General features: G+C 44.4%; 1 protein-coding gene across 2 annotated transcripts; it reads right to left on the bottom strand.

The window, feature by feature from the left end:
* Positions 1–22,185: 22,185 nt before the first annotated feature.
* Positions 22,186–24,436, bottom strand: C7h8orf33 (similar to human chromosome 8 open reading frame 33). 2 transcript variants are annotated; one of them, NM_001398982.1, is made up of 5 exons: positions 24,174–24,436; positions 23,803–24,093; positions 23,576–23,660; positions 23,116–23,262; positions 22,186–22,659 (listed from the first exon to the last, which is right to left on the bottom strand). In NM_001398982.1, exons 1-5 carry the CDS (start codon positions 24,177–24,179, stop codon positions 22,520–22,522), a joined length of 669 nt encoding a protein of 222 aa, NP_001385911.1. In that variant the 5' UTR covers positions 24,180–24,436; the 3' UTR covers positions 22,186–22,519. The 2 variants fall into 2 exon arrangements, with proteins under 2 accessions (NP_001385911.1, NP_001385912.1); NM_001398983.1 differs by having other exon boundaries at positions 24,304–24,436.
* Between the last annotated feature and the right edge of the window lie 357 nt (positions 24,437–24,793).

The raw sequence follows: 24,793 nt of genomic DNA, 5'->3' as shown, positions 1-24,793 counted from the left end.
TTGTTACTTCTTTTGTAACGCCTCCCCAAAGAGCGTAGGGGAATGTTTGTGCCCTTGGGGGTAGTCACATCCAGATTAGCCAGCTGGTCTCTTTGGACTTTGGATCAGTCCATTGAAAGATGAATATGACTGGCACACTGACACCGTGGGATGGAGAAAGGATCCTTTAAAAAAAATGTTTACTTTATGTATATGAGTACACTGTTGCTGTCTTCAGACGCACCAGAAAGAGGGCATTGGATCCCATTACAGGTGGTTGTGAGCCACCATGTGGTTGCTGGGAATTGAACTCAGGACCTCAGGGAAAGCAATCAGTGCTCTTAACTGCTGAGCCATCTTTCCAGCCCTGGAAAAAGGATCCTTAAGGCCCAAGACTGTATAGACCTGATGGTCTGGTGGGAGTAGGCTGAACAAAGTATACAGATTTGGAACAATAGGACAAATGGTTCAAGTCCATTTTTTCACCTCCTGGAGATCCTAGACTGGCTGATAATCTGAGGATTTATGGACAGGCAGGAAGGGCAGATTCCAAGATGACTAGCCCAGGGTGAGACTGCTAGCTTCTAATAGCATCTTGATATTGGGAGCAATCTCCAGCCTTTTTGTTCATGAGATATTGCCGGACCCTTATGGGGGTGGCTGTAAGTCAAGAAACTAACTGGTGGGTGATGGCTGTCAAGCCTGGAGAATCTGCCTTAGCCCATACCTTAGGACACTGTTGTTGCAAGTCCTGGAGCAGGGTCCCTAGGTCTGGGTCTGTCTCTGTTGTGGAGTCAGGGGGAGCTAGAGGATGTTCTTCAGACAGAGGGGCAGTTAAGCTGAGTTGACAGTGGGTGCAAAGGAAAGTTTAGTTTCTTGAGGCATAAAGGTGGTGATGGTGTTAGGAGCAGAAACCCAAAACAGCCCCAGCAGTCACGAGAGTCCAGCAAAGCAAGTTCTTTATTTGAATTAGACAGCCAAAACTGACCTGTCAGGGACAACAGCACAGATTCAGGAGCTGACTGAGTCTAAGAACGTTCACCTTAGTATTTAATCGGATTACAAAAATGCATTGTGGGACTGGAGAGATGGCTCAGAGGTTAAGAGCACTGACTGCTTGCTCTTCCAGAGGTCCTGAGTTCAAATCCCAGCAACCAGGTGGTGGCTTACAACCATCTGTAATAAGATCTGATGCCCTCTTCTGGTGTGTCTGAAGACAGCTACAGTGTACTTACATATAATAAATGAATAAATCTTTACAAAAAAAAATGCATTGTACTCGGGCTACTTCTGATTGATTGATCGGAACAGATGCAGGAGCTGGACTCTGACCCCAAGCCAGAATGCTACAGACTTTTAAGCTTCCAAACCACAGACATCTGTGCCAAGTTATCCCACCAATCAGGATTTAGGAATAGGGGACTTCCTTAGGAGCATGTCTCTGTAGTACATTTATCCTGTTCCCATTGGTTGGATTTAGGGCAACTTGCTTAACATACAGGTCTTAACTGGCCAATCAGGTTGTCAGTTACCCACATAATGTCTTTCTCTGCCAAGCATGTTACCCAGGGAGGTCTTGGGAACTTAAAGTTTATTTAACCCCTATTCAAAATGGAAGTTTTATTCAAAATGGTTTCTGGTTGGTCCCTTCTTACAGCGGTCCCTGATTTTCAAAGATCTGTGCCCGCGGGGGAAAGGGCAGTCTAGGGCCACTGCAAAGGACCTGCTTGTGGCCCAGGCTGACTGTTCGTGCAGGTGTGAGGTGATTGCCCTTAATGGTTGGTGTCCATGGCTCCCCAGACTGGCATCTTTTTATTGGCAACTGGACTTTTTGTTTGTTCGTTTTTGAGGCTTTCTCCATTGGCCGTGAACAGTGTGGCCAGTAGCGCACACAGAGTGAGTTGACCAGAAAGCAGCCAGCATAACCCCTTTCCAAGCTCGGTTATTATAAGGCAGTCCTTTGGGGATGCCTTGATGAACTGAAAGGTATTCATCCCTGCAAAGCCCTTTCGCTTTTGGAGATTTTGGGCATGTCCGGAGCTGACTGAGGAAACAAAAACCAAATTTAACAGCCTAGCGTTTTCCAGAGATCGAAGGAGATATAAATTCTGAAAGCTCCTTTTAATCATGAGAAATGCCACCAGAAGACTCTTCTGAACCCTGAAGAACCTCTTAAACAGATTAGCGGTTTTTTTGAGCTACACCTGAATTCTAGTCATTAGGTACTGGTGAAAAGTGTCCAGGACCTGGGGACTTGTGTACGTACTGGGTCCGAATCACGATGCTTGGATGAGAAAGCTGCTTCAAAGGCATTCACACCAGTGACTGAGGCTAAAAGCTTTTCTTGCCTCGACTCCCAGCACTCAGGAGTTGCTAGCTAGCAGTCCTGCCAGGTCGGGCGATGGGTATGGAAGACAGATTGCAGGAGGCTTGGGACAAAGTTAAAATAGGCTATTCGAGTCTGGGTCTTCTAGTTATGCGGATCTGAAGCAGACTAGGAAAGGGCGATGACCATGATGGGGCGATGCCTCCTGTGACAAAAACAGAGGCCGGTATCTGAGTCCGGGGCATGGCAGGCCCTCAAGAGAAAGCTAAAGGTGGTGAAGGAAGTGCACGAAGTTGGAGAAACTGGATAATGCCACCAGGCATAATAACAGCCACAGGGGAGTGTGGGGGGGACAAAGAGCGTAGATCACGAGAAGCGTTTGAAGTAGGAATGGGGTGCGGATGTGGACAGGGTGAGGTGGGACTGGATGGAGGAGTCTGAGGTTGAGGTGGGGGGAAGAATCTGGAAGAGGTGAGGGAGATGGATTGTAGACAAAGGGAAGGGAGACCAGTAGAAAGTCCTTGGCCTCTGAAGGCGGCAGAACAGGCAGCGGGAGGCTGGTGACAGGGAGCCTACCCGTCAGCACCAGAGCGGCACGGCGTGTGTCCCCCATCCCCACCAGCCCTTCTACAAGATCCTCCGACCTCCTCGCAGGAGGAGGAGTTCCGCACCAGGAATGGGAGTGGGCAGAGGCTCATGCGAGCTCAGCTTCAAGTTCCGGGGACCTTGCCATGTGAAACAGGTCCGGGCTCGGGGCCCGACCACGGCCTCAGAGCCACCCAACATTGTCGATCCCAGGTCCCGAGGGGCGCAGGGGGAGGAGTCGGGGCTATGGATCCAGGACCTAGAAATTTCCGGTCCAGGAGACAAAAGGAGACATTTCAAGCCGGAGGGAGAAGAGGGGGAGCCTACTGGTAACAACAGTGTAGAGAGCGCCACCTACTGTCAGAATCCTGAAAAACTAGCAGAGTTTCAATCAGAGTCAAGGCCCAGCAGGCACAAGAAAAACAAAACAAAACAAAACAAAACAAAAAAACAAACAAACAAAAAAAAAACGATCCCCGTAGACCAAACTTGTTTTTCAAGCATTTAATCATTCACACAGTTGTCCATCCTTTCATTCGAACAAAATCGAAACCATATCTCTCCTCAGAGGCAGACTCAGAATACACGGTCTCCACTATTGGGGATCCAACTTCGTGGGAAGGACTGGGAAGAAATTGGTCAGAAATTTTCTTCCCAAAGCAGATTTTCTTAGCGTATCCCCCTATCCAGAAGACTCCCCCACTAGGGCTATCCCTTTTATCCAGAAGGCTCTCGGGAGGGGCTCATCCTTCTCAGCCAGAGCCAAAATACAGAACCAGAACTGAATTGTCTCACCTCCGAGGAGTGTCAGAAACACAGAAGCCACTCCAAACCTCTCCAGACTAGGAGAGGAACCTTGGAATGCTTGTCGGGATACCCCCACCTGTGGCCTTTCTAGGGCCAGGAAGGCCAGGAGCTAGGCTGAGTCCCACAGAGCGTGGAGGATCTCAACCGGGGTCTCCAAATGAAAGGATAGTTACTTCCACACTAGATAGTTACTGGCAGTCAGGCTGATATAGCCAATTAAAAGTTCTGAGTCCTTTTTAATGGCCAGACCGAGACCAGGCTTGTCCTCTGGTAAGAAAACTTCTGGTGTCTAGGCTCAGGGGCACAGCATTTTTAAAGACAAAACCACAATTACATCAGTGCTTAGGCGGGTGTTACATTAGCGAGGGATTTGGAGTGGCCTAGTAACGTCTGCTTTCTTTGTAAGGCTCAGCAACATCTTCCAGACACCACGTATTGTGTTTTGACCACAGTCAATGTTATGCGCCATCCAAGGAGCCTCGACAAGGTGAGTGTGACTATTGGGGGTGGACAGCTGAGAGTGACCCTGCAGGCGCACAGACCAGGACAGGAAGGTTCCTGAGTCATTTTACACACTGCTCATTACCATGTTTCCATCAGTGTTGGAGGTTTGTGGGGGGTCTCTACCTGATTCTGGGCTGGGTCTGGGATAGAATTCACCCTCGGATTGCAGGCATGGTGCTTAAGGTGGCCCTCAGCCTGAAGAGCTGCCCTCCCATGGCTAAGTGAGTCCCCTGGCAATAAGGCCAAGGCCATGGGGCAACTTGCTTCCCTTTTCCCAGATTCAGAGATCCTCTAAAAGAAACAGCTGAGAACAGAAAAAGCTTTGAATATATAAGTAACTAGATCAAAACATGTAGGAAAGGAGGGAGGAAAGAACACAAACATACACACACAAACACGGGGGCTAGAGAGATGGTTCAATTCCCAGCACCTGCATGGCAGCTCACACCTGTCTGTAACTCCAGTCCCAGGGGATCTGATACGGCCATACAGATATACATGCAGTCAAGTCACCAATGGACATAAATAAAAACAAAAAAAGAAAAAAATCAAACCTACAAACATAAGTATACACATGTATAAACACAAACAAAAATATACACATGCACAGACAAAAATCTACACATAACTAGTACACATAACTATACAATGTACACATATGCATAAAAATATATGCATGTACACACACATAAACACACATAAATATATACATGCACAAAAATATAAAAGGTACACGTGTACACATTATATACATGTACACAGAATAAGCATATATGTGTATGTGTGAACACATTTGTAGATCTATGTTATATATGTGAATAGTTTGTGTGCATGGATGTATAGTTGTGTGCATATTTCTCACACATGTATATTTATGTGTGTGCATATATGTGAGTACACATGTAGTAAATGTATGTGTATGTATATATGTATGTGGAATAATTATAATGTGCACATGCATACACATATGTATCTTTGTGTGTACATGTATATTTTTACTTATGGACATGTGTTTATATGTTGTATGTTTATGTGTCTGTGTGGTGATTTAAATAAGAATGGAGCCGGAGGTTCATATATTTCAATGTTTCGTTACCAGGAAGTGGAAGTTTTGAAAGGATTAGAAGGATTAGGAGTGTGGCCTTGTGGGAGGAAGTGTGTCACTAGAGGTGGGCTTTGAGGTTTCAAAAGCCCATGCCAGGACTCTCCCTCTCCCTCTCCCTCTCCCTCTCCCCCTTCCCCTCTCCCTTCCCCCTCCCCCTCCCCCTCCCTCTCCCTCTCCCTCATCTATGGATCAGGACCTGCTTTTCAGCTACTGCTTCAGTGACACCATGCTCCCTTCTATGATGATAATGGATTAAGGCTCTGAAACTGTAAACAATCCCCAAATAAATGCTTTTGCCTTATAAGACTTGCCTTGATTGTGGTGTCTCTTCACAGCAATAAAACAGTAAATAGGACAGTGTACACTCATATGCTATTCATATGTTTACATGTATGTATTCACTTTGTACATGTGAATATTTAAGGTGAGTACATGTATGTACATGTGTGCATTTATGTGTGCATATGTGTATATTTATATGTGTGTATATTTGGAGGTGTGTATTTAAAATTTTTTACCAATGTGTACATATATACATACAATGTGTATGTGTGTACTTATGTTGTGTATATGCATAAAATGTGCATATTTATATGTGTACATGTATCTTTATGCATGTACATATGTAAGTTTACGTATATACATACATATATTCACTTTATGTGCTTATGTATGTTTATTTGTGTGTATATGCTTATATTTATGTATACACATGTGTATATATTTTGTATGTATTTTAAATATATATGCACACATATATTTATGTGTGTGCATACTGCATATCTCTACATGTGTGTTTATGTCTGTTTACTTACATGTACATTTGTATGTTTATTTGTGTGTACATGTGTATACTCATATATATCATGTATACATTCATGTGTGTCATATGTATTTCATGTATATGCATATATATTCATGTTTGTACACATTTATGTTTGTGTATACATGTGGATAATTATGCATGTACATGTATATATTTTGTGAATATGTACATATATATAGTTATGTGAATATACATGTGAGTATTTGTAAATATTTATGTGTGTATATGTGTGTGTCTGTGTATACATTTGTATGCTAATGTGTGTATACATGTGTGTGCATATATATTTATGTGTGTTCATATATTGTGTATTTTTGTATGTGTACATATGTTTGTGTGTATGTATATATGTATGCATATGTACATGTGTGTGGATTATATTTTTGTGTGTACATGTATATGCTTATGCCTGTGTTCTTATGTATGTTTGTTTGTAAACATGTATATATTTATGTGTGTGCATATGCATATTTATTTTTGTACATATGTATATGTACATGTATACATGTGTGTACATGTATATGTTTAGTGTGTATGTATAATCATTACTATATTTTCTAGAGATAAAAATAATATTTTATATATATAAAGTTTCAATATGGGCTGGAGAGATGACTCAGTGGTAAAGAGCACTGACTGCTCTTCCACAGGTCCTGAGTTCAAATCCCAGCAACCACATGATGGTTCACAACCATCTGTAATGGGATCCGATGCCCTCTTCTGATGTGTCTGAAGACAGCTACTTTTATATAATAAATAAATAAATCTTTTTTATTTCAATATAAGCAGGGCGTTTTACTTCATAAATTTTCTCTTTTTATACTTTCCTCTTGAAGCCAGAAGTTGTTCAATCTGCCGGTTATTCACCCCGCTGAGTGCACTTAGTGAGTTCCCTAATTCAGATTTCCTGTGAACTGATGGCTACATCTAATGTGTCCCACTCTGCTTTACTCCAGAGATGGGGTAGCGAAGACCACTTCCTTCACAGTCCGTCTTCTGTTCTGTCGGGTTTTAAGTTGTTATTAACTATTAATGAGAGTTACTGAGCTCCAGGAACTCATTAGGGATTACACAACTTTGATGGTTTTCTTTCTAGGCTAGGTATTTATGACAAACATAAGTAGGTGTCATTCATTCATTCCCACAGTAGCTGTCATTCATTCACTCATCAGTGCTTTGTCAATATCTTGTTAGTAAGCCCTTGGTTAAAGCGTTTTCTTGTAGAGGTCACTTAGGAAATGTCTACACAGACAACTTAGGTCCCTGAGTCTTTGTGTGCTCACACGGGCTTTGAACAGCCTCTTACCTTAAAGACAGTTTTAGCAAATGCCATACTGGCATTTTTCTGCTATTGGGTATTTTAAATGTACTCAAATGCCTTCTCGAAAAAGGGAGTTATTATAACAGCCTGATGATAATCCGAATTCTTAGGATTGGTTGCAAGGACCCACGTAGTAGAAGGGCAGAACTAACTCCCACAAGCAGTTGCCTGACCTCCGCATGTATGCTGTGGCACATGCACACACATACGCTACACTCCAAAATTTTAATTTATTAATTTAAATTTAAAGCTTATTTTTTAATAGTTTTCCTGGGACCTATAGTCAACATCTTAGTGTTACACATAGTGTAACACAAGGCACTCTGGGAGATTATGCAAAACCTTTCTTATTTCTTCTCCACCTCTTCCATGGTGCTTTTATGGTCATGCAAGCCACATGTTTCATATCATGTGTATGTACACACAAACACAAACTCATGATCACTACCTTATCAATCTGTCTTTCAAACAAGATAGTCACAAATGAGATATAGTATGACTCTCTTTCTAAGACTCACACTAACGGGCTGCACACTGGATTGAGGGGGCCAAAGGCTTATTCTATTGCACATATGTGTCTTTCTGCGTGGGTGTAAATGTCTGTGGGTGCAGATGCCCACCGAGGCCAGGAGCATCAGATCCCTCTGGAGCTGGACCTGTAGGCAGTTGTGAGCATCCTGACATGTGTGCTGGGATTTGAATCCAGGACTTCAATAAAAACCAGTGCATAGGTAACTACTGAGAAGCTTTCTATACTTTCTCATATTTATCTACAGTTTATATTTGCTAGTGGGTAATCATAGGCTTAAAATGTCCTCAACCCTACTTTTTTTTGGGGGGGTTCTTTTTTTCGGAGCTGGGGACCGAACCCAGGGCCTTGCGCTTCCTAGGCAAGCGCTCTACCACTGAGCTAAATCCCCAGCCCCTCAACCCTACTTTTAATAAAGGTTCTTTAAATGCTTCTAGCCCACCACCCACCAGAGGTGGTGGAAAAGAAAGTTCTTAGGATATGGGGAAGCAGACCTGTTTAGAAACTGCTCTTTGGAGCAAATCCCATCTGCATTGTCAGGAAAACAGCAGTTCAGTTCCCAGGAATCATCAGCGGCAGCTCATCCACTCGCAAACACTTCACAAATACACCAGCAGACTAGCTCGGTAGTGTCGGGATAGCAAGCAGGAGTCAGCAGAGGTGGCACGACCCAGGAGAGACAGCCAGGCCTCTGCTGAATCAACACTAGTTAGCAGGAGGAACTGGGACCACCAGGGAAGCCAGGAGAAGGTCTTTGCCTTGCTTCTCTCAGCGAAGAGAAGATCAGTGAAGATGAGAGACCAAGGAGCGTTGCAAAGCTAGCTGTGCAAGCAAGCCAAACGTCTGTCACTGTCAGTTGGGTCCTATTTTACTCCTCCAAACGTCACGTGTCCTCTTACTTCACCATGTGTCTTGCCTCAGCACATGAGCCCGTCTTAACAAAACTCCACATGCGTCTGTATCAGCTGACATCACTTTGCCAATTGTCCTGAGTCCACAGAGACAGCAAGAAGTCACAGGAACCTCTCGAGAAGCTTTCGGTGTGTTTCTCTCTATGGAGTCAGGACAACACATGTAAGGTGAACCAATTCATGCGTGTCATTAGCAAAGAATCCTTCACCACACATCTTTTTATGTGCTTACTTTAGCAAAACATCCTTTCACCTGTGTCTGCTTCAGGAAAACACTCCTTCACATGTTTGCCCCAGCAAAACACCATCCCACACAACCCACTTTCCAAGAAACCAGAAGTTTCCACTTCAGGTAATGGTAAAAATAACAGCTTGTTTCTTCATCTGGATCCAACTCACTGTCTGCCAGCCTTTCGTTTTGCCAAGAGAATTCTTTCAGTATTGTTAGTGAAGCAGCCTACTGCCAGTTCTTATTTTATCCATCGAAATATGTCTCAGTTTCTTCCTCACTTGAAAGGACAGTTTTGGTGGGCATAGATATCTGAGTCGGTGTTGTTTTCTTTTCTTATTTCAGCATTTTTTCCCTTTAAACATCACAGGCCACTGCATTCCCCCACCATGGGAGACACCAACTGAGGGGATTTAAACATGAACAGCTTCTTTTGATCCTCCAGGATTCTCTTGGTCTTTAGCTTTCACAGTTAGATGATGATTCTAAGCATAAATCTCTGAGACTGTTGTTCTATTTCCTGGGTTGAGCTTGTTGGATTCACAACTAATGGTTTCATCGAATTCAGAAAGTTTCTGGGAGTGATGCACTCCTTTTAATTACAGCACTCTGGAGGCAGAAGCAGGTGGATCTCTGTTAGCTCAAGGCTAGCTTGGTCTACAGTGAGAGCTCCAGGACACAGAGAAACCCTGCCTCAGGAAAGAAAAAACAAGCAAAAGAAGAGGAGGAGGAGGAAGAGAAGGAGCAGGAGGAGGAGGAAGAAGAAGAGCAGGAGGAGGAAGAGGAGGGAGAAGAAGGAGCGGAAGGAGAAGAAGGAGAGGAAGGAGAGGAAGAAAGAAAAAGAAAGAAGAAAGAAAGAAAGAAAGAAAGAGAGAAAGAAAGAAAGAAAGAGAGAAAGAAAGAAAGGAAGGAAGGAAGGAAGGAAGGAAGGAAGGAAGGAAGGAAGGAAGAAAGAAAACCAGTTTTAGTTCTCATTTCCTGCTTTCATGCTTTCATTCAGAAACAGCGGGCATGCTAACATTTCTACATGTCTGTGTGGCCTTGTATACTTCAATAATATGTTTGTGCTTTTCAAATACCCCCTTGGATATCTTTCTTAACTTTTCCTTTAACTTTCAAGATGAGAGGCCAAACCTACTCCATCTTGGGACTGCCCTCCATCTTGAAAGAAAAAAAAAAAGCCTCAGAACTTGACTTTGCATCTGAACCCAAGCTGCACCCAAGTACTAGGAGAACCCCATGGCTTATCCTTGGCCTGCACCCCAGAGTTACTCCCTAGTTACTTCCTAGTAACAGTCAATCAAAGATTAGTCTCGTTGTTTCAGATGTACTTTCAACCGTTTGTGATTGTTCTCGGTCTTGCTTCAGAGCACCCACCTGTCAGCTTACAGCAGTCATTCTACTAGATGCCTGCCAGGCTGGACACCCCCTCACTTGCTCCCGTTTTCCTATAAAACCCTGTCCCAAAGAAGGTTCAGGACTACTTCACCAAACCATCCTTGGGTTGGCCATGAGTAGGCCCAAACTCAAGTTTGTAGTCGAGACCCTAATGTGATTACCTCAGACTTAGCAACTGGGCAGAGCCTTGCAGTTTCTTCTGGATTGAACTGCCATTGCTGATTTGTGAATGGTGTTTGTGAGTGGATCAAGCTGCTGCTGCTGCTGGTGGTGGTGGTGATGAGGGTGATGATGATGATGGTGATGATTCTAGTAAACCGAACTGTGAATATTCTGACAATCCAGATTGAATTCGCTCCAAAGAATTATTTTTAAACAGGTCCACATCCTCCTTTGCCCTATTAACCTTTCCTTTCCACTACCTCTGGTGAGTGGTGGGCTAGAAGGGAGGCATTTAAAAACCCTAATTAAAGTAGGTTTTGGAAAATATAAGCCATGGGTTCAGTCAACCATCCCTGTCTGACTGAGATCAGTGTTTGTGTGGACTGGGGGCAACTCTTGGACCACAACAGAAGTCAGACACACCTAATTGTGGGCTCACTTTAAATTGGGACCAATAAAAATGACCAGGGTTGTACTTCTCAGAGCTCTCCAGACACAGTGCGAGCCGCAGGCACTCACACTAAACTTTTCACAATGTTGAGCATACATGCAGGGAGGAAGCATTTGAGCACAATGCTGACGTCTTTCTGAGCTTGGCTAGTCCAATACTCTTCTTTCTTAGCAGGATCCTTTTGGTGTTTAGGTCAGATTGCCTCAAAAGGGCCTCACTTTATCCCCACGTGAAGATAATGGTGCTCTACAAAGAAATGCCGGAGTCATGGCCTGGTATAAAAGACCGGTACTGAGAGCCATTTTGACAGACAAATCGTGATTTTATGGTCTCTAATGGTGGATATATGAAAAGGTCCTAGCAAATGGATCCCTGCTTAGTAACCACCATTGAGTTCTGCTCCTCAGTCCCAATTGTGACTGTTGAAGCTAAAGCTGGGTCTTGCAACCACAATCATTGTTATCTGACCACGTAGATATCTAGAACCTTGTTAGTCTGCTTTGCAAGGTAAGATAAACTCCATGGCTCCAGTATTCATTCTAATGACTCTCAAACCACAGTCCTTGACACACTTGCCCTTGGTCGGCAGCGCCTGCTCGCTACAAATGTATCTTGCTTACAAGCAGATATTCTGAGGTGTGTATTTCTTACAGTCCCCCCAACAGCAAGAATGATCTGCATGATATGTCATTTACATTAAAGTTGATCCTTTCATATATCAATCACAAGCATGAGTTTGTTCTTTCTAGATAAAACGAATGGAAGGGGAAGAAAGAAAGGCAATTCTTTTTTATTCCACCAGGGGGCATCATGACAATTTTCATTTTCAAAAGAAACTGTAATGGGCCAGCTAAAAAGTTTTCGAAATTGGAACATTGAAATAAATGGACAAAATTAAAGCAGGAGTATCTTGACCATCGATTCAGTTGTGACTTTAAAATTCCTATGGAGTGATTCATTTTGCTGAGAATATGCTAATCTCTCAGAGACACAATGTTGGCAAGTCAAAAACTTAAAACTTATATGACCAATGGGTAATAACCATTCATTGTTATCATCCCTCAGGTCTCAATCTAAACAGGATTTTCCTCCCTTTTTCAGAACTCATGTTAGGATTCTACAATACTTCCTAAAGGACGATAGTTTACTAGAGATCATAACTTCCAAAAGAATGATGTGCTAACAGGATGCCCTATGGAGCCCTGTCCATAGGTGTTGTAGCAGAGGTGACATGGCACACAGGGACTTCTAGAGCTCTGGCACTCATTCATTCATTCATTCATTCATTCATTCATTGTAAGGACCAGTTACACATTAGTTTCCCAGGATCTAGGATCATAGTGGTATGAGAAATACTGGGGTTTGCCTTAATGGAACTTGACATGTAAAAGAAGACCCACGCAGGCAGATAAAACCATATACATTTTCCCGTTGAGAAGTTGGTAGGAAGCTGTAGGATGATGTCATTATGCAGGTGAAGGCAGGTACAAGACAGAACGAGGCCTGTCATTGGACGAGAAGGAAGGATGGACGAGAGAAAAGTTTTAGAGAAGAGGAGGAGGAGGAGGAGGAGGGCAGCAGAGAGAACATGGAGGCAGACGTTAAGATTCCTCTCTGCACATTTACAGGTTGTTATGAATATTCTTAAGGGATAGATGTGTACAGGATTTTGTGTATGTAGATGAGCAAACTGTATGTTACCTAGGTGGGCAACTATATCTTATCAATTGGATCAGAGGTTATTGTGTTGTGTGTTCTTTCATGTGGCGATTTAATTGAATTCAAGAGAGTGTGTGGTGGCTGGAGACACTGGGCTGCCAGGGAATTGGGATGTGTATGTCTGGCATGGTGGCAACCTGCCTCGGGAACTGGATGGGTAGGAGATTGTTGCCAGGCTCAGAGAGAAGCCATTGGCAGTGTGATATGGGATGGAGCACAGCGGGTGAGACGCTGGGCTGACTGAGATGAAAATATCAAACAGATGTCATGGGGCACTACGGTGCCAGACCTAGTGCAGGATAAAAGACAGCATTATTTTTAATTTTATCACAGCAGGAAACCAATAAAATGGTATTATAAACAAAAATGACAAGGGGGCTTTCCGATCGGCTTGTAAGAAAAGTCCTGTGTGGGTGACATGGGACAGAAGGAAGAACCCGCAGTGTGGTAACATGAAGCCAAGAAGCCCCATAACTAAAGTCTTCTAAGCTGGAGAGAGAAGCTCTGCTCCAGGGACGCAAGGAGGCCTTTGTGTGTGGAGGGGGCAGTGTGCCCAGAGCAGTGGCACTCAAAGCAAACCCAGGTAGACCATGATAAAAAAAAAACTTCAAATTTTACCCTTAGTGGAATTTTTAAGCAGATGACATGGTCCAAAGAATTGATTTGCCAAGGAAAATACAAAGGCAGGAAAGAGAAGTAGAAACTGGAGAAATGAACTGAAACACCATTACAGTGGCTCAGAGGAGACAACAGTGGCTAGGTGTATTGCAGAAGCAACCTGGGCGACGTGTTTTAGAACTGGCACCTGCAGGTCTTACCCAGGTGTTGTGTGGGGAGAGTTAAGACAAAAATGCCTTCCCAGTTTTTAGTTGGAACAACTCGTAAATGACTGCGTTGTTGACTAAGCCTGAGAAAGGGGTGGTTCCAACTTAAGCATCAGGGCGCTCTGAGTACTAAAGACTCATGCTTCCTTTATACCGATATCGTCCCTCTTACTAATGTGCACAGAGATGTTCCCTGGGATATGTTTCAAGGTCTTTGTAGTGAAGGTCAGGAAGCCCTTCACCCTTTCTGCACCTCCCATTAAACTGTAGCTGATGTGGCTGCTGGTGGTCTTTTCTGCAATCAGTGTTAGCTCTCTGTTCCCCAGAATAACTCCAAATTGTTATTTCTAGAGAATCTATAGTGCCAAGGATCCTGTGTTTGAGCTTAGCAACCTCCGCTGGGCTGTTTTTTCTAAGTATCTATGTAACCTGGGGATACTATTTAACTTCTGGACTCCCTGGAGGTCCTTCTGAAGACAGTTATCAGTGGTAAAATGTAACCCATAAGCAGTTACATAAATAGGTGTCTGTTTTCATTTCATTTGTCTCAGTTGCCCAAATTACAAATAACCTGCCTGTCCTTTGTCCGGATCTCTTTCCTTTTCTTCTTGCCGGCTTCTTCTACCTCCTGTCCTTCCTGCCGGATAAATTTACTTCCCTGCAAAAGGCTGACTAGTTGGAGACATCATCACCAGCCAATCAGAGCTCATTATTCCTGGCTGGTAAATCAGATGTAAGCTCCAAGTCTCCTTCTGATGTACTTCTAAAAACTGGGGCTGGAGAGATGGCTCAGCGGCTAAGAGCACTGACTGCTCTTCCAGAGGTCCTGAGTTCAATTCCCAGCAACCACATGGTGGCTCACAACCATCTGTAATGGAATCTGATGCCCTCTTCTGGTGTGTCTGAAGACAGCTACAGTGTACATGAATACATAAATAAATTCTTAAAAAAAAAAAAACTGGCTGGCTCCCTGTTGGTCCAACCTGTCCCTCTCTCCCTCCCTTTCCCCTTCGCACCTTCCATCACCCTCCCACTCTTTCTAGCTCCTTACCCTTTCCTTTCTCTCCCCCCCCCCATTTTGGGTTTGGAACAATTACAAATTGTTGAAGCCTTCGGAAAGTTTGGGTTATTATGAATAAGTAAGGTTTAAGAGTGCACTCTTTTCCCTTGAGAAACAGAGGGCAGCTATTCCACATTCAATTTTTAAAACATGTGTTTTAGCAGCTTAATGCCTCTTGGCTCCATAAAACGGATTTAGTTGTGTTTAAGGTAATTTGTGGAGTAAGGGGGTGGGAGGGATACAGACTGACTTTTTTTTCTTTTCTTTTCTTTTTTTTTTTTTTTTTTTTTTTTTTTTTTTTTTTTTTTTGGAGCTGGGGACCGAACCCAGGGCCTTGCGCTTCCTAGGCAAGCACTCTATCACTGAGCTAAATCCCCAACCCCACAAACTGACTTTTATTCAGATGACTACAACATAAACTGGTATTACATTTGACGGTAAAAACCTCCTATCACTAGAAACTCACTGGGCTAACACAGTGAGTTCTAAGTATGTCAAAGCTCTTTCTGTTTTAACTAATGACTAATGATGGCACCTGACGGCTTCACAGTTGTTATGCTCTGTCTTACACTTTCAGGGCAGGGACCCTTCTGGAGAACAGGCCTGCTCAGCAGTGTTGCAGCTCTCACCTCATTGCTAAGTGAGTATCCCTTCCCTCACACCTGGCTCATCTGTGGGCCCACAAGTCCTCTTTAGATGCTCCCTAGTTGATCTTAAATCTAAGAGCAATAGCAAATTGAAAAAAACAACAACAACAACAATACAAGGTGTGTCTTTCTCTTAACCTTTGCTATGTACTTAAGAACTGTACAACTTCAAGGATTTATGAAGTGGGAGTTTCTGGTTCTGTCATGTGATACAGACTCCTGTGGTCTCCTCAGCAAGACCCCCACAGGAAAGCATGTAATGTTTGGAGAAAATATAAATAGGACTCAACAAACAGTGACAGGGCTCTTGCATAGCTTGCTTCGCAATGCTTCATTGGTCTGGAGTCCTGTTTGGCTCTAGTCACTTCTGACTGTTGCCTATTTGGTGGAGGCCTGGCAGTTTCTGCTGGATTGTGCAGCCGCTGTTGATTCATGTTTGGTATCATGACACTACTGAAATGGACTGCTGGTATCCTGACAAACGAAGATAGGAATCATCCCAAATACCTACTTCTAAACAGGTCCACATCCTGTTTACTATCTTTTCTCCCCTACCTTTGGGTGGTGGGCTAGAAGACAGGTGGAAGTGTTTGAGGACCCTTATTAAATAGGTTCTAAAAAATCTAAGTCTACAGATTGCAGTGTGAAATGACCAAAGACGAGTAGCAGAAAAGCTTAATGATTGACGAAGGGGTCACTGCCCTGAGGCTCCGATCTTTAGATCTAACCAGATCTAACCTTTTAGTTATGCTCCTTCAAGTCGCTTTTATCAAGGAACGAGGTATTCTGTAGAGCAGTGGTTCTCAATCTTCCTAACACCGCGAACAGTTTCCCCGTGGCACTGCCACCCATCCAGAAAGAAAGGAAGGAAAAAAGAAAGAAATCCAAGTACAAGAAAGTGTGTTCTCTGCTCACATCAGCTTAGTCCTAACGACAGTCTTAACTTCTTGAATAATAGTTTTGGTTAGCATTTAGAGACAGCCTGGGTATTACCGCATATCCTGCAGGGGAAATGTATGGAATTTGGTTAACCGTTACTAGAAATTTGGTTAACACCGTACCTAGGCTACAGTAAAGGAGCACAGCTGTGGAGAGTGGGGAAGTTCAACAAGAGCCGTCTGTCTGACTTGGAGGGAGCAGAGGTTACATGCAGCCTGGTAAGGACAGTGTGCAGCCACTTGGCATCAAAGCAGTAGTAAATTTTGTAAGTGGATATTGTTGCAGGAAATGATAGAAAAGGATGCACCATCCCACACTATGCCGGGCACCAGGCAGGCCACATGGCACAGGCCGGGTGTTCTCATCTCAGCAGACTCTCTGACCCTTTGCTCTGAAAGTTCTCCACCCAACTCGCTAAGAAACCACAGTGGGTTGCTGCCACGCCAGCCCCATGCAGCAACCGCCCATCTTGCGGTTAGCAGTCACAAATCCCTGTAACCTGGCAAAATCAAAACTCTAGAGGCTTGTAATTTACCAGTCAGATTTACAGTCAGTAAATTCTCAACCCCCAAAATGCCCAAAGAAAACTCAGAGCCAATTGATAATTATACAAACTGCCCACGTAGATTGGACAAATTGTTCTGTAATAATCTTATATGATATTCATAGTTACCTGTGGCTATGTAAAGCCACACGGATCTGGGTCGTCCTTCTCTTCCTCCATCCTCCTTCTCCTCTCTCTCTCCTATCTCTCCCGCCTCTCAAAAGCTCTGTGCCCGCCCACCTTTTTCTGCTCTCCAGTCACAGGCTCTAGCCTTGTCTTTCACCTGCCCTCACTGCTCACAGACAGCAATCTACAGGGTACAGCAAAGCACAATGCAGCTGCCAAGTATTCAAGCAGTCTTTCAACCTCTCTGCCTCCACTCCCTCACCAACCAGGTGACTGGGCTCATACAATTCCTAAGCTAAACCATAACAGCAAGGTCTCAACCAAGGACAAACCTGACTCACAGAGACTGGGCAGGCAAGGAAGTTTGCCCAGCACCCTCTGTGCCAGCCTCACAGAGAAGGAAGGCAAAATTGCCCTCGAAGGTCTTGCATCCAAGCCCTTGTTTGACATGATGATGATGTCTTTGCAGCTAGCAAGGTTGGGTTCTTCTGAACTCTGTGTCACCCTTATAGCAATAAAAGATGTCTTACAAAAATTAGTCTTTCCTGGTTGCATGGTTTGGTAAGTGAAAATAGTAACACCCACTTAAACTAGAATTTCAGGTGAATAATGAATGATTTATTTGGTAGATGTCTAGTGCAGTATTTGGGATATGCTGAAGAGATTCATTGTCCATCTGAATTCAGACTTGGGTGTCCTGTGTTCTATCTCACAGCTCTGGTTACAAATCCTGCCTTTCTTTTTCTTCCACGCATCTTCTCACTTTCCAAGGCCCAAATAACATGCTCGATTGTTCTTCCACCTAAGACCTTTTCCTTTAGCTTGTTTTGACTTTGTTTGGTTTTGCTTTACTCTGCCTTTTTAGCCTCAGGTCACTTTACAAAGCTGGGAAGATGAAGTAGCAACTTGTGGGTTCATTCTTACCTCGATGTTAGCCACAATTGATATAAGGGTTGCTTTTTTTTTTTTTTATGTGTATGGATTCCTTGCCTGCATGTGTGCCTGTGCACCACGTGTGTGCCTGGTGCCCAGAGGCCAGAAGGGGGCGTCAGATTCCCCTGGAAAGAGAGTTATAGACAGTTGACCTGCATAATGGGGTACCAAATACACATTATTCAGATGGCAAATTTAAATAATCCAACTTCATTTACACCTTGGGTTCAGCTTTCTCTTTTTAATGTTTAATAAACACTATTAATACACATTAGGGAGTGGTATTCATTTTTGTTATCTTTATTTCCACTTTATGATGTTGAACTGTAAATATTTTCTGTAAATTATTTCCCTCATCTGAGCTTTCTGTCACTACAAAATCTCAATGCCAACCATAGGGTTAACTGCACCTGTGTCTCCAGGTCTAAGCCATACACTGTGCGTGAGTGTAGCTAAGGTCGCTTTAGGGACTTTTCGCCTGGAGCCAGTCTTGTGGATGACAAGAAAAATTACAATAAAACTGAGCTGCTGTCGGAGTCCTTTCTGCCACACCATCCCCACCCTCAGCACCCTCAGTCTTGCAGATCCCTTCTGTTGCCCAGCCCCAGTTCCTGGTACTAACACTCTCAGCGGGCAAACAAGCTGTTCTGGGTGGCTGTCACCTGACTGCACCCTCTTGCCCCTCCTCTTGTCAGCTGTAAAACCAAGTCACCTCTTGCTTTCCTCAAAGTTTTCTAGGTAAACAGCTCCTTTCAGCTGTCCTCCACAAAGTGCCTAGAACGTAAAAACAAACACCTCGGTACGTAGCTGAGCAGCAGAGGTGCACACATTTAATCCCAGCCTCCAGGAGGCAGAGGCAGATGGATCTTTGTGAGTTCAAGGCCAGCCTGGTCAATAGAGTGAAAGGATAACATAAACCCCTGAACTAGGCCATAAGGCACCAGCTCCAGCCTGGGGATAACCACAAGAATGGGAAATATCTTATCTCAGAATGGGACATCTGCGCTGGGAAGCCTTAAAGGGTTTGGGTATCTCATCCTGTGAATATGTTCATGACACAGGAATACAATCTGCCGACCACCTGGGCACAAGTTGGTCAGAAACTGACCCATGTAACTTTCCTGGCACCCACAATGAAGTTTTAAATTATCTAACTATTCTAAAAAAAAAATCCTCTAGACCTCCATAAAGGGGGCCTGCGAACCCCTTTCCTCCTCTCCTGAACTATTTTGATGAATTGTAGAGCCCTATATGATAGATTGCTGCAGAATAAATCCTTTGCTTTTGCATATTATTTGAGTCTAGGGTGTAATTCTTTGGCAATTCTTGGATCCTTACAACAGCAAGGTCCAGGACAGCCAGAGATAGAGAAACCCTAGCTTGAAAAACAAAACAAAAATTTCAATACGGTCTGTCTCTTTTCCCCTACTATTTCTTTTCCCATAGTCACAGGAAGATCTTTGCTCTTTTGGTTTTTCCAGATAGAGTTTCTCTGTGTAACCCACCAATCCTGGCACTCACTTTGTAGACCAGGCTGGCCTCAAACTCACAGAGATCCACCTGCCTCCGCCTCCTGAGTGCTGGGATTAAAGGCTGCACTGCCACACCTGGCTCTTTGCTTGTTTTTCTTTCCTGAGATTCCTTAGTAATGATTTATTCCTATTTTATTCATCACATCTTTTACAACACTGGTAAGCATAGTCCCAAAATTTAAGAAAGAAATTCCAACTTTTTTTTTTTTTTTTGAGGCGGGAGGTTCTCACAGAAGAGGGAAATGATTCTGTGTCTAAAAGTTTTCTGGATAGCTCATTTATTTCTTCAGAATAAAAGCTCTATACTATATATACCATATGCACTTTAAATGTATAACCTATAGTGAATAAATTCATAGCTGTTAAAGAAATTATACAGAGGAAACAAAAGTATTTAATACTCTTAGTTTGTTTTTTTTTTGTTTTGTTTTGTTTTTTTGTAAATAGTTGCTGGGAAACCTGAGAATACTTGGAACGACATTAACCATAAACTAACAAGTGGGCAAGTGGTTTCCTTGCTTCTGGATGAGTTGAGAGGCAGAGATGATAAAATACTTTTTATTTAGTTGAATTGAATCTTGCACTTGGAATGACTTAGGTATCATCCTAAGGTATGAAATGACTTAGGTGTCATCCTCTATGAATGGGTGCATTTTGCAACTTAAGACAGTAATGTTCAGAAAAGCTAAGAGGACACCGATTTAGAATAAACCCAAGGAGAATTGGCAACAAATAGTTGTAAAAGCACCTGTCTTGAAGCAGAAAGCAAGGGTTGGTTGTAAAATGTTATATGGCTGGTGGAAATGTACAGCTCTCTAAAACACTTGGATTGACCGCATTGACTGGAACAGCGTTGCCAATGGTGCGATTCTCTCACCACAGATTTCAATACCCTTAGATCCATGGTAACCCATTTTCAGGACAGTTATCAAGTGGCAGCTCACAGCTGTCTATAACTCCAGTTCCAGGGGATCCAACATCACACAGACAAACATGCAGGCAAACCCTGATGTACGATCGATAGATAGATAGATAGATAGATAGATAGATAGATAGATAGATAGATAGATCTATCTTTAAAAAAAAAAAAAAGCGAACACTGGAGTTGGGTTGTGCCCACCGTGATCCAGACCTAAGCATGCCTGTTTAAAAGTTTCCTCCAAGCTGGGGGCAGTGGTGGTGCATGCCTTTAATCCTAGTACTCAGGAGACAGAGGCAAGAGATCTCTGAATTTGAGGGCAGCCTGGTCTACAGAGCAAGTTCCAGGACAGCCAGGGCTACACAGAGAAACTTTGTCTCAAAAGACACCCCATAGTTCCCTGGGATCTGAAGGATCTTGGATGGATTGGGTCAAACTGTCCTTTTCCTCAGTCCCTTTGAAAGGATAGGCGTCAAAGCAAGGTGCACCCAGAAGTTCAGCACTGAAGTTTAGTCACTGCAGAGGCGACTCAGCTGCTTTTGTACAGGACCAGATTCGGCTCCCAGCACCCACGTGGCAGCTCACAGCCATCTGTAACTACACTTCCGGGGGAATTCACACTCTCCTGGCTTCTCCAAACTCAGGCAACACATGATAGACATATAAACTGTAGGCAAAATACTCATATAAGCAAAACAAAAATATTTTTAACTACTACACAATATTAAGATTATCTTGACAGGGAGATTTTAAATAAATCCTAACCCTAACCTCAGAATCAGGCCAGAACCCCTAACCCTTAGCTAATCTTACCCTAACCCATATAGTCCTACAACCATAACCCAAACTCTAAACCCCAACCTTCATGCAACCTTCAACCTACCCTAAACACTAAGTACTGAAGAGTGTTGGAAAAACCAGCAATAAACAGTAACATAGGATTCTGGCCTAAGCAGCTAGACAGGGCAGTAAATACCACTGACTAAAAAGCAAAGGGAGACCCTGGACCTAAGTAGGCATTATGTAACAATGCTGAGTTTGAACAGCCCACGAAATACTCATGGGAGGGGCAGAGAGAGGGAGAGGCAGTTTTACCAGAGACAGGTTGCAGAAAGAGAACAAGCTAGACACAGGTGAAGACAGAATGAGCCAGAGAATGAGGAACCAGAGGATTAGAACGGATTGCCAGAGTTAGTATTGAGGCCAAGCAGAGCATAGAGTAAGAGGCTGAGAGAGAGAAGCCAGATTGAATCACTCAGCATGGAGAGGAGTTGGAGTCAGAACAGTTGAGTTGAACCAGCCAGCCAGAGCTAAGAAAAGAGCTAGAAAGGGTGATCTTATTCAGCAGTAAGTCTCAGAAACTGAAAACATTCCAGGCCTAGATAAGATGGTACCCAGGCTAGAAGCTTCCAGGACTAGGCCTAGGCTAGCAGAAGAAGGCAGTGAGCCTCTGAAGACAATTACATCAGGGGAATAAAAGACACTTTTATACATGTGTGCCCAGCACGCTAATACCCGCCCACTTACACACCATTCACACACACAAACAAAGGGTTTTGCTTTGTTTTGTTTTAAATGCGGTCTGCTAAGACTCAGTTCAGGTTAGGACAAGTAGCTCCTTGGCTCCTAAAAACAAAACACAGCTGGATGGTGGCCACACTGGCTCCTTGAAGATGATGACCTGCTCAGAAAAACAGCAACAGCAACAGCAACAACAGATGAGGCCCTGGCATCAGAGCTGGACCAAGCAGTCCCAGCCCCTGTCTCACTTTGCTTCCAATAACACAGACAGCTCTCTTCCACCCACCATCCTATTTCTTTAAAAAAAGATTTATTAAGGCAATATAACAATATGTAAAGCACTGAAAACTGGCCAGGGCGCCCTTTCGAAAGTGAGCCCAGTGTGTCGAGAGCTTCTCCACAGTTCCTTATCACCAGCAGCTACTCCACATCTCTCTTCTGTCAGGAAGAACATTTCTTTCAAAAGTTCTCACGTGGCAGCTTCACACCGGCCAGCAGCTTCATGTCCTGAGGGACAAACCAATCCCACTTCTGCTGAGAGGATTCCTGGAAAGGCCCTGCACTCAAGACAAATCCCCCTCACCACCCCGGAGGGGATGACTAGTCCAGCATGTAGGAGCCTCTAAAAGAAATTGAACCGGAACTCTTCGTTGGTCAAGTCGGACATGGTTCCGGCTCTTCCTGCAGGACGAGGCCTGCAGACCCTTCCACTCTTCTTTCTGGCGGCCTCGCCAACCAGCTGTACCTGGGCCGAGCGGGTGGCTGTAGGAAGGGGGAGTGGAGAGTCAGCTAACGTGATCTGTGCAGTTACAACTCTCCTAACTTCTCAGTACTAAAAGTAAATAATGCCTTCTCTGATGAGACTCACAGAGATGCAGTAACTTACCAAAAACGTTTAAATCTAAATAACGTATCCAGGATTTATGCCAAAGTTATTTATTGTTTCAGGAGCTAAAGTCCAACTGGGATCTAGCTTTATAGCCAGTGAAGTGAGCCCAGGCCAAGACAGATGAGTGGTTTTTCCCATCTCCAAAACAGACTGAGGTGAGGACCTCGGCCCTCCTCCTTCCGGGACCTCTGTCCCCAAATAGGTATATACTTTTCTCCATGCTTACAATTCCCCCCCCCCCCAAGCCCATCTCTTCCCCACTAACCCAGCTGAGCTGAGCCACTCCCTTGAAGTTAATGTACTGAACCAATCACTTTCTAGTTCCTCACCAGCCTTTAAAGCCCGTAGGGCCTCCCGCCACTCTGCATCCATCTGAGCCCTGTAGTCCCCAAACAAGGAGCGCATCAGCTGTCTCTTCCGGGGCAAGGGGGTTTTTTCACTCCGCAACGTTCGGATTGCCCCAACAGCCTGCTCTTCTGCAGATTAAAAAAAAAAAAAAATTAAAGCGCTAGTAACTTCAAACACACTCCATATCATCCTACTACAAAGGCAACAATTCCCATTCGACTGAGGTGACACATGCCTTTAATCCCAGGAGGCAAAGGCAAGCGGATCTGTACAATGAGACCGTCTCGCGGGGGGAAAACAAACAAACAAAAAAAAAAAACAAAAAAACAACCAAAACAACGTAAACAAACAAAAAGCAACAATCCCAGCCCTTGGCAACACCACCAGGCCACAGCACTGTCATGGTTTACATTTCCTTAACTATAAAGTAGGGTCCCTCACTCTGTTTCGGGGTGGGTCTCTGCGTCCTGAGACCCAGCTCCAGCTGTTCCACACACCAGGCCAGCTCCCGCGCCAGCTGCTCCGCCTGTGGTAGAAAGGAGGACATGGCAGGCAATAGGATCCCGCAGACTCCACTCCCATACCTTCAGCGCCTTAATTCCGCACACCTAGCCCACACAGGTAGGCGGGTTAGCATCCAGAAAGCTCACAGGGAGTCCCATCCTTGCCTGGGCCTCAGCACTAGGGGGAGCTTCATCTGGAGTAGGATTCTCGGAGGGCTTTTCCTTTCCATTTGTCCCAGAGACCCTGTTCGGGGTTTTCTTTTTCTTTTGCTTCATCGATACTGTGTTGCCTACGGGATGTGTCCTGTTGGCGGAGTCACATGTAGGTTGCACTGAATTACGAAGAGGAGGATCCGAGGCACCGGAAGCTGGGCGAGAGAGCTGAGGTCTGCGCGGAGCGCGATTAGTTCTCCGGCTTGAGGCTGCTGGTGCCTCCCGAGCAGGATGCCCTGGCTCCTGAAAAACGTGGGACAGGACGAAATTCACAGGGTCTCCCCACCTAGGGCCTCGCCACAAACACACCTCGCACAGCTTACCGCCATTAGCTGGAGAGGTCACCGGAAGCTAGTAAATCCTAAAAATCCCATAGCGAACTCACTCCCCTGGAAACAGGTCTACGACACAAGGTTCCGCAGAAAGTACAGCGGACCCAGAGCCAATGCTCACCGCGGGACGGAGCGCTCCAGGTTGTGCTTGTAATTTGGGTTGACAGAGTGCACAGGAACTTAACTTAAGGCCTCGGAAAACCCAGCAGAGTGCGCCGCCAAAAAACAAGACGATCCCTGGGGAGAATGGAACCCGCGGGGTGGAGGGGAACGCCCAGAGGTGGGGCAAGGTGGACATGCAGGGCGGTTCGGGGCGGGGCACACATAAAGCCAGATGGTTCAGCTGGTTTCCAGTATACATCACAATCCTGAAGAACTAGGCTCTAATAGCAATGAAGGAGTGAACTTGCCAGCGAGAGTAGGAGTAAGCATGCAAAGAGCAAGAACGTCCTTCTTCCACGACCTTTATATAGGCTGCCACCCGAAGACGTGGCCCAGATTTAAGGTGCATCTTCCCACCTCAAGAAAAACTCTCTTACAGGTGTACCCAGTCCCGTGGGTTTTAGGATAATTCCAGACGTTTGTTTTCAAGTTGACAACCAAGAATAGCA

Source organism: Rattus norvegicus, chromosome 7, assembly GCF_036323735.1.
Source record: "Rattus norvegicus strain BN/NHsdMcwi chromosome 7, GRCr8, whole genome shotgun sequence".
Taxonomy (NCBI): Eukaryota; Metazoa; Chordata; class Mammalia; order Rodentia; family Muridae; genus Rattus; species Rattus norvegicus.
This window is presented reverse-complemented; position numbering and strand designations above follow the sequence as displayed.

What these genes read in the sequence shown, in the direction of transcription:
- C7h8orf33 (NM_001398982.1), bottom strand. An exon ending in CCCCTAGTGCTGAGGCCCAG is followed by an intron (nt 23,661 to 23,802) that starts GCAAGGATGGGA and finishes TTTCTACCACAG; the next exon opens with GCGGAGCAGCTGGCGCGGGA. An exon ending in CCTACGGGCTTTAAAGGCTG is followed by an intron (nt 22,660 to 23,115) that starts GTGAGGAACTAG and finishes CCCTTCCTACAG; the next exon opens with CCACCCGCTCGGCCCAGGTA.